At 39.0% G+C, this 13,189-nt stretch overlaps 1 protein-coding gene across 3 annotated transcripts in view; it reads right to left on the bottom strand.

Moving 5' to 3' along the window:
- Window positions 1-924: 924 nt before the first annotated feature.
- The window catches only part of bicral (BICRA like chromatin remodeling complex associated protein), a 74,776-nt gene continuing 62,511 nt past the window's right edge, over window positions 925-13,189 (bottom strand). For all 3 annotated transcript variants that reach the window (XM_080200597.1, XM_080200595.1, XM_080200596.1), the window contains 5 exons: window positions 13,062-13,123; window positions 11,459-11,607; window positions 4,848-4,942; window positions 4,466-4,568; window positions 925-3,395 (listed from right to left, as the gene is read on the bottom strand). In XM_080200597.1, the coding sequence (XP_080056723.1) occupies window positions 2,461-3,395; window positions 4,466-4,568; window positions 4,848-4,942; window positions 11,459-11,607; window positions 13,062-13,123 (1,344 nt within the window). In that variant the 3' untranslated portion in view covers window positions 925-2,460. The remainder of the gene's footprint in view (window positions 3,396-4,465; window positions 4,569-4,847; window positions 4,943-11,458; window positions 11,608-13,061; window positions 13,124-13,189) is intronic.

Below are 13,189 nucleotides of genomic sequence, written 5' to 3'. Positions count from 1 at the left end.
ATGTCACACTATTTGTAATTCCCATGACTTGCCTGGGCTTACAACATCTCACTTGTTGTCCTGTCTGGAGACAACACACATCTCTTTAACCAATGCTTAATGCTATCTCCACTCACATTGTCTGCACCTTTAAGACTTGATTAGCTGTAAAGACTCGCATTCTAATCAGTATTTTGTAAACTGCGTGTGCACTTTTATATGCCCTGCTTATGATCAGAACTCCCCACTCACCTGATGAAGGAGCAGCGCTCCGAAAGCTAGTGGCATTTGCTACAAAATAAATCTGTTGGACTCTAACCTGGTGTTGTGAGACTTCTTACACTGATCCAGTATACCAGTGGTTTACCTTAATTCTAATCTAAAATTGTTTTCAACAGCAAATATTACAAAACATAATTCAAATTTCTCCCCTCTCCTCCAAGGAAAGTGAATCAGGCTATCCACATATATTGGCCAGTCACCAGTAGTCAATTTTCACACCAAACCTGGAAAGCAATGATTGGAAGGTTGTTCAAATTAGAAGATGAACTCGGTCTCTACAGCCACAGCATACTTTCCAGCAACAGTTATCAGATACATTCAAGTATGGAAACCTGCTGGATTTTATTACTCTCCTTAGTATGAAAGAACTGAAGCCACTTATAAAATGCTTGTCGTCAACACAGTGGAGAATCATTTCTGATCTGTGCTGCATTAACCAAACTCGGGAATGTCCTGGTCTGCATGGTTCAGGAGAACAAATCAGGAATGTAATTACCCACTGAACCATTAGGCAGCCTAGCCGTAGCTGAAGTGTCATTCTTTAGATTTCAAGTTGCTTTCTCAACAGTGTTCTTACATTAACTCCAAAAATATTTAACATTTCCAAACAAAATTCACATGAATGGGGATTTTATCAATTTAATAATCAATGAAGCATGCCTTTTTCTTAGTTTATTGTCTTTAAGGCTGGGGATTCAACTCAAGGACTCTTGTTACTTCGTGTTTACAAATCTTCAATTTGCTAACCTTAAAAATACATGACAAAAATTAAGAAGGTTTCATCTTTGGCAGGACAGCAGTTAAATAACTGTTCACAAAGCATACTTCCTTTTATCAGAAATAAACCCCACATCTCAAAACATTTTATGCCAATCTTCTGCCATCATTTAAGAATTCAAAGATTCTTACTGTTACCGTCTAGGAATATCTATCACAGACTCAGTTACTTCTCGTGCAAAGAATATCAAAATAAATAATTACAACACAATATTCAAATAAACTGTAATATTGAGAAATGGTGGCCACTAGCCTGCAGTGCTACAAATTTGAATACACAGATAATCTTCAATAAATTAAAAGAAAAGTTCAACACAAATTGGTTTTGTTGAATTCTTTGGCTCATTTGACAAGTTGATTCAGTGTTTTGTTAGCATCCAACTAAAATACCTTTTAATAATTCATTCAGATCACGTTTTACCATGCTTTATATATCGGTACTGAACCAACATAACAAAAATAACTTTGACATTTCCTTTTTCTTTTTTTTACAAAAAATCTTTATAAATATTTTAAAAATGTGTACAAAGCATTTCTAAGGAGGACCAAAGCTGGACGCTACACAAATCAGAAAATTTAAAGCAAAAAACGCTGTACCATTTAATCCATAAGTGACATTTTCTTCTTGTGAAGTCAGTTTGTAAGGCCTCACTGATCTAATGGTGTACTTTGTGCTCCTCACTTATGCACAAAAGCTTACTGCTGCGTGTGCAAGACAAAATAATAAGTCTGCAAAATGGGAATGCAATCATCATTTCTTAGATCTAGAATCTAATGGATCACAATATGGCCATCCACACTGTGCCTTCTACTTAGGCCTTTAAGACCTAAAGCAGCCTTCCTTAAATAATCATACTTAGTGGTATTAAAAATGGAAAATGAATAATGAAGTGGTTTTCACTTCAAACTGTTCCAGTTTTAAATTTTGATTTAAATGGGAATGTTGCTCATCACCTATTCAAAAATTAACTTATTGGCACTCGATTTTCAAAAAGTCTTACATAAAATGAAAGACAAAAGGAACCAAAAAAATAACACTTACACATTAAAGTATGAATAAAAACATGAATTACTACCACAAACTGAAAAGCACTCTTGAAATTGAAGAGTACATTTTACATGAAATTAGAGCTTTCAAAACAAAACTCAATAAAATTAAATATATCTTAACAACTTTTAAACAAAAGACTTAATGTGCACCTTGTGCCACCATAATTATTTTCAAAGTACAAACTACAATGGACCTTCCTAAGCTCAAACTAGTTTGCTTCAAAATAAATCTATATCCTAGTTTCTACTCCATTTATCCTCTTTCCAGGAACACTAACTGTGCCTGTTCTCAATACCGAGGAACATGTTACTTTATCCCTATAAATTGTCAACACAGCTGACAATCATTTCTGTTCCTTCATGGTCACATTATCAACATTCCAGTATGCTATTTACTGCTGCTTCTAAGATGGAGTCTGTTTCTCTGATGCCCTCATTATGATCTGGGATACATTTTTCTATATAGTTCTCCACAGGAGCTAAGGCTGAAAAATGAGGAGTTTCAACTTCAGGCGGGTTATTTTTGATGACAGCACTATCAGAAGGTTTCTGAGCCTGTTGTAAATCCAAAATGCTATTGATTGCACTCTCCAAATGTTCATGGAGTGATGTGTCACAATGTGCTTCTTTTGCATCTTTAGTCTGCATACATGCAAAGTCTTGCTGTTGAGAATTTTTAGCACTTTTCTCTTGTGACTGGTCATGCCAAGGCAACTGTGAGTCATTCTCCTTATGTTCCAATTTAATGGGATTACTAATTTGATTCAATGCTTCCTTCATTAGGCCTTCAACAGTGACTTTATCACAAGAATTACGGTGCATTTCTTCAACATTAGACATACTTTCTTCTCCTTCACATCCATGGACAGTTCCAACAACAGGTTCACAAACATTTGTGCTTTGAATCTGTACGTAACCAGATGTGGGACCAGTAGTAATTTTACCACCTTGGTTTCCAGTATCTGACTGATCTTGAGTTTTTGAAGATTTACTTTGTGTTCCAGCTCCATAAGCCGTCTCCGGATGGATCGTTAGTTTGAGCCCTTTGCTGCTGCTGTAGGATTTAGCCGTGCATGGGCTGGTCGTGGAAGAGTTTGTGGTTGCTTTGACTCCACTTGCCACAGATGAAGATAAATGAACCAATTTTGACGATTCGTTTTTCTGGTTGATAGTACTTGCTGGTGCAGACTCCTTGCTACTACTTCCTGCAGTCTTATGTGGCATCATATCTGTAGTTAGTGGCTGTGTTTCAGCTACTTGTTTTGCAAAAACAATTGAGGAACAACAAAACTTTGCCAAATAGCCATCTAAATAAAAGGAAAAAATAAAGAATGATGTGGATTACTGCAGAATAAAATTTAATTGTCACTGGATGGTAATGCACAACATTACAACCCATTTACCGATAGAGCCTTTTAGATTGTTTAATAAAAGATAAAAATGTGCATGACTTTGATTTATAGTGTTAAATCAGCCATTCCTAAGTAACACTAAAATTAGAATAGCATGGCGAATAGCCTCTGGAAATGGCCCTACATTTTTTTAAAAACTGAAAAGATTATCTTAGTCTATATAAGCAAATTGCTTTACAATTGTTTAGCCCATGGTGGCTTCTTAAATGTTCAATACTACCCTTACTGCCATTGCAATCCTAAACATCAAAAATACATTCTTAGTGTCCAGTGTTATTAGAATGCATATGACAGGAAGGATGTCATATGATAATAAATTGTCACTTATGATTAGTGTAAATATATTTGCCCATGTAACACACACATATACACACTTCACTCCTGATAAGAAATCCAGATGTAATCCAGAGGGAAGTGGCAGGGAGTCAACTTATCACCCTTGTCTGCCAAAATAGGCTCAACTTTCTAATTTTTCATTAAACTAATCTATCCATTAAATTTGTACTTAATTTCATAAAGGAAACATAATATTATAATAAACTGATAAAATGGTTAATTAGAAAGTCTAATAAAAATACATTGTTCTATTTATCAAGTCATCTTAACTACACCCCGGTAAATGGCTACTAATGTTTTTAGAGTTGGAATATCTAGGTCTGTGTTGTTAATTATACATTCACTTGTTCCCCAAGATCTTCATTATGATTTTCTACTAACATACTTTCTTTATAGATGAGGAATGTTTTGCCTCTCTTCAGTAATTCTCAGTTAAAAAGGACTAGCCAGATACTTAGCAGAATTTTACAAATTGAGAATGCTATGATATATATCATAAAATATATGAACTTGCAGGAAAATTGACAAATTTATTGTTAAAAAATTATCAGATCTGAGTATGTTAAAAATGATTTTTATTTCAGATCATTTTACGAAAATCTAGTGATCAAGACTATTATAGTACTCACCAGAATCCTCCAAAGAAAAGCGCTTGTCCTGGATAAGGGTTGCTTTCTCATCCTGATTGAATACTCGGTCAATCATCACCATTTCAGCAGAAGGATTTACTCGCTAAAGCCAAACAAATTAAGATTACTGCAATTTATCAAAAATATGCTCACCTTCTCATTTATCAGCACACTAAAAAGTATGTCTTCGATATGATTACATTCATTTCAAAGCTAATTATAATACAATTTATATTTCCTATGATTTACGCATCCAATTGCGGAAATCTATTATTTTCCACATGCTTATAGATTACATATGTAGTGTAACCACATGTGTGTGTTAAGTTTCTAAATTCTCAAATGTCTCCTTATGACAGTTAACTACTCATTAGATGCTTACCATTGCATCGTCCAATAACAGTCTTCTATACTTGCTGAGCATCATCTGAGTGCGTTTTAGCAACTGCACTGAGACAGTTTCAAACTCATTATCCACTAGTTTTAAAAAAAATAGAATTAGTATCAAATGCCAACATTAAAGCATTGCAAATAACAAAATATTGATTATTATTCTGTCTTTCAAAATTATTGCTAGAACCAATCCCCATATACAGGTTTTGTTTTTGTGTAGCCTGAGATGTGCACAATTGGACCAACCTGATGCATATAATTAATAGGTTAATCATTTCTACTCTCTCCTTCAGGCTTGCAGAGAATTTTTGCAGTATCACCTGCTGACCTGAAATATCTGGATATGGAGATACATAAAACTACATTGCTAATGTTACTGAAAGCATCTTGAAAACATTTTGGGCCTATTCACCAAACTCCTCAGACAGCCAGTAGGAATCCCAATGTCCCTTTAAAAATGGTGCCCCAATCTCAGGACAGCGAGGCTAGTGGGTTTCCCAAAATTATCTCATTAGCATATTTCAGATGGGTGAATTCCACCTGACAGATGCTCCCAGTGCCAGCAAGAAAGCCTTCTTTTCTCCCCACCCCTTATGTGGCTCTGCCTTGTTAATATTTGACTTTCCACTAATTGAAAGTGCCCATTTCAATATCGGTGAAATGTCTGCTCCATAAAACAAACCACTGACCGACAATGAAAAAGATACACAGTCATATTTCCAGCATAGAGTTGTAGAGGTTTACAGCATGGAAACAGGCCCTTCGGCCCAACTTGTCCATGCCACGCTTTTTTTTAAAACCCTTAAGTGAATCCCAATTGCCCGCATTTGGCCCATATCCCTCAACACCCATCATACCCACGTAACTATCTAAATGCTTTTTAAAAGACAAAATTGTACCCGCCTTTACTTCTACCTCTGGCAGCTTGTTCCAGACACTCATCACCCTCAGTGTGAAACAATTACTCCTCTGACACGTTTGTATCTCTCCCCTCTCACTTTAAACCTATGCACTCTAGTTTTAGACTTCCCTACCTTTGGGAAAAGATATTGACTAGCTGATCTGTGTCCCTCATTATTTTATAGACCTCTATAAGAACATCTGACCATTTTCCAAAGAAAGGAATTCAGGTTTTACAATAATATTTGTTAACACTTGTTTAAAAGCATATTGTATTTACACAAGTTTTTTTAATAGTTATTTCACATCTCAGATTTAAGGTATGCAGTCATGGGAGCATCATTATGAAGTAAATGCCTTCATTGAGCTACAGCGAGAAAGTTTCTCCCCACCCCTTATGTGGCTCTGCCTTGTTACTTTTTGACTTTCCACTAATTGAAAGTGCCCATTTTAACGTCAGTGAAATGTCTGCTCCATAAAATAAATCACTGACTGAGGATGAAAAAGATAAACAGTCATATTTCCAGCATGGAGGTTTACAGCATGGCTCTCATAGGGTTAAATTCAAAGAAAGCTAGATAGTAAGTACTGATTAAATTTCAGATAAGGTGCTTCAACCAGTGTGGCAGAGAATGAAACGGTTTCACAGCTCCAGGGACCTGGGTTTGATTTCCAGCTTGGGTCACTGTCTGTGTGGAGTTTGCACATTTTCCTCATGTCTGCATGTGTTTCCTCCGGGTACTCTGGTTTCCTCCCACAGTCCAAAGATATGCGGGTTAGGTTGATTGGCCATGCTAAAATTACCCCTTAGTGTCCTGAGATGCATCGGTTAGAGGGATTAGTGGGTGAATATGTAGGGATATGGGGGTAGGGCCTGGGTGGGATTGTAGTCGGTGCAGACTCGATGGGCCAAATGGCCTCTTTCTGCACTATAGGGGTTCTATGGTTATCATTAACACTCTCCTACAACAATGCTTCATTTGAATTCAGAAGTCATTACCAATTTGGTCTGATGGATTGCTCCATATGAGGTTGAAGGAGTGGTGGAGCATAAAGAGGATGACACTGAATTTAGGTTTTTTTAAAACAGAAAGCTGTGGAAGCATGTGGTCAATCAGCAAAGGAAGAAAGATGTCTTGCAAGAAAAAGGAATTTGAAAATGAGTTTTTGTGTCATTCACCAAGACAAGTTATGCTGTAAACCTCTATGACTATTAAAAAGCATTATATAGTTACATGGGTATGATGGATATGGAGGCATATGGGCCAAATGCGTGCAACTGGGATTAGTTCAGAGGTTATAAAAAAAGGGCAGCATGGACAGGTTGGGCTGAAAGGCCTGTTTCCATGCTGTAAGCCTCTATGACTCTAAGTTACATTTGATAGAAATAATTAATTCAATCAGAAGTTTTGTTCTGTGAGTACAATTGTTAGAAAATAAAGCAATTTAATGATTTGTATGAAGTCTCTTCTCACCAATAGTCCAGTCAGTCTGCCTTCAGACAAGAAATACACATATGTGAACCATCAGTATTTGGTTCAGATCACATGAACCTTATTACCTTACAAGGTTAAGCTGGATACAGGTTGTAGAGGCCAATGTGAATTATCACCCATAAAAGATGCTCAAAACATTTAGGGAGTGACTGAACCTGAGAGAGACTACTACTGAACAACTGAATTTTCAACAGTAAAATTTATTTATTAATGTCACAAGTATGCTTACATTAACATTGCAATTAAGTTGCTGTGAAAATCCCCTAGTCGCCACACTCTGGCACCTGTTCGGGTACACTGAGGAAGAATATAGCACGGCCAATGCATGTAACCAGCGTGTCTTTCGGACTGTAGGATGAAACCAGAGAACCTGGAGGAAACCCACGCAGACTCCACATAGACAGTGTGGCTGGGAATCAAACCCGGGTCCCTGGCGCTGTGAGGCGACAGTGCTAACCAATGTGCCACTGTGCCCCCCTCAGATCCTGAAGATCTAGGCCATGATTTAGCAGCAGCATTAGCCATGGGCTCAAATGACCATTAAATCTCGCGAGAGGGCCAAAAACAGGATTTAAGTCAGTGTGATTTCAGAATGTGATCATCCCAGCTCCCCAGGAAGGGTGCAAATCTATTAAGACCAGAGCTGCTGAAGGTTACAGTGCAAGACTTTCTGCAGCATCTCCTACTGGCAAGGCCATCCGCAGGCTCTCCTATTGAAAGCAGCTGTCTTCCACCAGCCATGCTGCAGTTACAGAGGTCTTACAGTATCAGAGTCCTCAGGCAAAGGCATATAGAAGACTAAAGGAATGCAGAAGGGTAATTAGTTTATGTTTGTTGCAATATGGCAAAGCTTGATAGATAAATTTGTTTGGAATGTTTATTTTGTGGTGGTTTTTATTTTTTCATTGCCACAAAGCGAACACTGTGATGGCCAACATTTCCTCCTCACTTTCTCCTCCTCCTCCTTGCCACAGCTGGTTGCCATGTAGCTGGTGACAAGGGCTGTCTCCTCATAATGCAAGAGGATGATACATGCAGCAGATCACCACAAATCCTGCCACCTGCTCTACTATTGCAGTGTTTCACTCCAAAGTCTGGAGATATGTTGTTAAAGAATAGGCTTTTTCTCCCAGTAGCTAATCTCTGGTTTGCCATGGTGGGCTCAGATGCAGATGTTTGGCAGACTGCCATAGAATAATAGCATCATGGCTGTTTCCAGGATACCTGATATTAACTTGTGTTGTATACAGTTGCACAACAGTTGAACATTAAGGGAGTTGAAGCCCTTCTGAATAGGGGACATCTCAGAGTTAACATGCAGTGCTTGGAAAGATGAAAGTGCAGTGACACCTTGCACCATGGGTGCATTTCAATCTTTGCGAAGCTAGGTGTTCAGTCCACCTGCTTTTCTGTGGCAAAAGAAAATGGAATGTACTCAGCTCTCTTGCAACACAGAGCCTCAGTGACTTAGAACATAGAATATTACAGCGCCCCTTCGGCCCTCGATGTTGCGCTGACCTGTGAAACCAATCTAAAGCCCATCTAACCAACACTATTCCAATATCATCCATATGTTTATCCAATGGCCATTTAAATGCCCTTAATGTTGGTGAATCCACTACAGTTGCAGGCAGGGCATTCCACACTCTGAGTAAAGAATCTACCTCTGACATCTGTCCTATATCTATCACCCTCAATTTAAAGCTATGTCCTCTTGTGTTAGCCATCTCCATCCAAGGAAAAAGGCTCTTACTGTCCATTTTATCTAATCCTCTGATCATCATATATGCCTCTATTAAGTCACCTTTTAACCTCCTTCTCTCTAACGAAAACAGCCTCAAGTTCCTCAGCCTTTCCTCATAAGACCTTCCCACCATACCAGGCAACATCTTAGTAAATCTCCTCTGCGCCCTTTACAACGCTTCCACATCCTTCCTATAATGCAGCGACCAAAACTGTATGCAATACTCCAACTGCGACTACACCAGAGTTTTGTACAGCTGCAACATGACCTCATGGCTCCTGAACTCAATCCTTCTACCAATAAAAGCTAACACACAATACGCCTTCTTAACAACCCTATCAACCTGGGTGCCAACTTTCAGGGACCTATGCATATGGACACCGAGATCTCTCTGCTCAACCACACTACAAAGTAACTTAACATTAGCCCAGTACTCTGTATTCTTGTTACTCCTTCCAAAGTGAATCATCTCACACTTTTCCACATTAAACTCCATTTGCCACCTCTCAGCCCATCACTGCAGCTTATCTACGTCCCTCTGTAACCTGCAACATCGTTCCACACTGTCCACAACTCCACCGATTTTAGTGTCATCCGCAAATTTACTAACCCATCCTCCTACGCCCTCATCCAGGTTATTTATAAAAATGACAAACAGCAGTGGCCCAAAACAGATCCTTGCGGTACACCATTAGTAATTGAACTCCAGGATGAACATTTCCCATCAACCACCACTCTCTGTCTTCTTGTAGTTAGCCAATTTCTGATCCAAATCACTAAATCACCCTCAATCCCATGCCTCCGTATCTTCTGCAATAGCTTACCGTGGGAAACCTTATCAAATGCTTTACTGAAATCCATGTACACCATATCAACTGCTTTACCCTATTCCACCTCTTTGGTCACCATCTCAAAGAACGCAATAAGGTTTGTGACGCACGACCTACCATACACAAAACCGTGCTGACTATCCCTAATCAGATTATTCCTTTCTCGATTATAAATCCCTTTCCAAAACTTTGCCCACAACAGAAGTAAGGCTCACTGTTCTATAATTACCAGGGTTGTCTCTACCCCCTTTCTTGAACAAGGGGACAACATTTGCTATCCTCCAGACTTCTGGCACTGTTCCTATAGACAATGACAACTTAAAGATCAAAGCCAAAGGCTCTGCAATCTCCTCCCAAGCCTCCCTGAAAACCCTTGGGTAAATCCCACCCAGCCCAGGGGACTTATCTATTTTCATACTTTCCAGAATTGCTAACTCTGTCTCCTTATGAATCTCAATCCCGTCTAGTCTAATAGCCTGTATCTCAGTATTCTCCTCAACAACACTGTCTTTTTCTTGTGTGAACACTGACGAAAAATATTCATTTAGCGCCTCTCCAATGTTTTCTGACTCCATGCACAACTTCCCACTACAGTCCTTGACTGCCCCTAATCTTACCCTAGTCATTCTCTTATTCCTGACATACCTATAGAAAGCTTTAGGGTTTTCCTTGATCCTACCTGCCAAAGACTTCTCATGTCCCGTCCTGGCTCTTCTTAGCTCTCTCTTTAGGGCCTTTTCGGAGACATGGATAGAGCAAGGACAGGAATGCCACATCTCCCCCTCTTTTACCACTTTCTCTGATCTTACTGAAGCATGTAAACCACAGAAGCTGCAACAACCATTCCTGTCCCTGCTCTATCCATGTCTCCGAAATGGCCACAACATCGAAGTCACAGGCTGCAAGTTCACCCACCTTATTCCAGATGCTCCTGGCATTGAAGTAGACACATCTCAAACCACCTTCCTGCTTGCCTGTACACTCCTGCGACCTTGAAACCTTATTCATGACCTCACCACTCTCAACCTCCTGTATACTGGAGCTACAATTCAGGCTCCCATCCCCCTGCTGAATTAGTTTAAACCCTCCCGAAGAGCTTTAGCAAATTTCACCCCCCCTCCCCCAGGGTATCGGTATCTCTCAGGTTCAGGTGTAGACCGTCCCGTTTGTAGAGATCCCACCTACCCTAGAATGACCCCCAAGGTGGATGACAACAGGGAGATATTGCAATATCACCTGCTCCAGTCTAGAATGAGCCAAACATATAAAAGTTCACTGAACAGCTGTCGCCACAGATACTGAGAGTGCTGTCCTTGCCCTGTTCTAAGACTGCAACAGATGGCAGATTTCAGCGAGGACATCCTTAGAGGAAGCATCAGACACCTCATTCCCCTCTGAGGTTGAAGTAAAAGATTGTCTTCTTGCCAGAGCCCTCAGAAACACAGAATTCCTACAGTATAGAAGGAGGCCATTTGGCCATCATGTCCGCACCGATAGTCCGACAGAGCAGCTCCGAAGTGGCTAAGAGTAAATAATTTCCAATGATTGCACATTACAATATTGTTGAAGTTTTATATGAAACTAGATAAAAAATATAGCTTAATACATCTGATACAAGAATGTTAAATACCTTTCCGAAATTCCTCTTGGGAAGGCAGATTCCCTTGAAACACGTGATATGGAAGAAGCCGTTGCATGGCATCATCCAGTGAACTGAAGGGTGTTTTATAGTCAGGTTGCAGAACATTTCTTTGTTCTTCTTGCAATTGTTGAAGAATCCTTACACAGAAACATAAAAAGGAATTATCAAGATAAGGCTACTTGTCAATCATGCAGTTTTTAAAAACTTGCTCATTTTAAACAGTTAATATAAAACAATAACTAGAATAATCCTATGTGCTTTAGCTGTTCAGATGGCAACTATATGCCTACAAAACAACTATTAGAAATGCATTTTACTCACAGGCTGGGGAGAGGGGCAATAGAGGTTAAAATAGGCCCCTTAGCTTTTTATACAATACATATTGAAGAGATACATGACATATTAAAGATATACATCTGTATACTCAAGCCATACTTCTTGGAAAAGGATTGTCACAGCATAATGAATCAAATTATTAAAAGGTGGTGGCATTGAATAGCACAATGTTAACACTATGCCCCTGTTACCTCTGAGACATGTGTCTGAATTCAACTATACTGATTGACTGAAGGTCCCATCTATCTCTTGTGGGCATTGTTCTATAAAGAATCCCATGATTAATCTGACCAAGTTCTGTAACCATGGACCCATAACAGAAAATCTTAAATCTCAAAAGTTTCATCCATAATTAAGGCTGATACAGAAAGTGAAACACTAAGAGACTGTTGTATGAGGAATTTTCAGTACTATTGATACGCACTGCATAAAATATTTGAACAGTAATTTCTTGATTAGTCCTCCTCAACCAAAACTGTGGTGACACCAAGAGCAAGCACAGATAGGGTTAGAGTTACATAGTATATACAGTGCTAAAGGCAAGTTGGAAATCAAAGCAAAGTCATTCAAATGGCAAGTGGCTAAAGAGGTGGGCACTGAAATAACTTCACAATATTTTGAGGGATCTTAGAAAAGCTGAGTTTACAGGTGGAAGTTGAGCGGTGAGAGGATGGAAGACTTGAGTGGGTTTTTTCAAGTGGGATGATGAAAGCATTTTTGAAAGAGGGGCACAAGGTCTGAAGTAAGGAAAGATTAAGCAAGTATTGATGCAACAAATAATAGTAGGCTGTGAGGATCTGGGACAGGACAGAAAGGTGCTGGGACATTACAGTAGACAAGCAGCCAACGAAAGAAGGAAGAGGCTGAAGCTGTGCAACAGTGGAGAAGGGAAGTTTGCAAGAATGAAACTGGATTTAACCACAAAACATGAGAAGCAATGTAGCTTGAACTAGTTTAGTCAAATCTGGAACGGACAACCAGACTGATCATGTGGTAGGTGCACACGAGCCTGATGTTCATATTTGAAAATGTAAAGGTACCAAACTGCATTTGATCATTTGGGAGAAATAAGTTCCATGAAGGATCTGATGTAGCTAAAGGTATCAAAAGCAGAGGCAAAATAGTAATGGAGCAAAGCAATAGAAGCAATTGTGGGTGATGGTGGTCCAGTGGAAAGGCAGTTAGAGAAAATATTAGTTGGGGAAAGACATCAAAATTCTTAAAACATGGTACACAGCTCAACAAATATACATACAAACTTTCTTTAGTAAGTTGCTTTGGTGCAGGTCTCTTCTGTCCCACATTTTGGCCTTCGAACTAGAATGAAATAAACTAATGATATAAAACTATATACATATACATTAGAAATAATACAGGTACTAT

The sequence above is a fragment of the Carcharhinus amblyrhynchos genome, chromosome 12 (genome assembly GCF_965287045.1).
Source record: "Carcharhinus amblyrhynchos chromosome 12, sCarAmb.v2.hapA, whole genome shotgun sequence".
NCBI lineage: Eukaryota > Metazoa > Chordata > Chondrichthyes > Carcharhiniformes > Carcharhinidae > Carcharhinus > Carcharhinus amblyrhynchos.
This window is presented reverse-complemented; position numbering and strand designations above follow the sequence as displayed.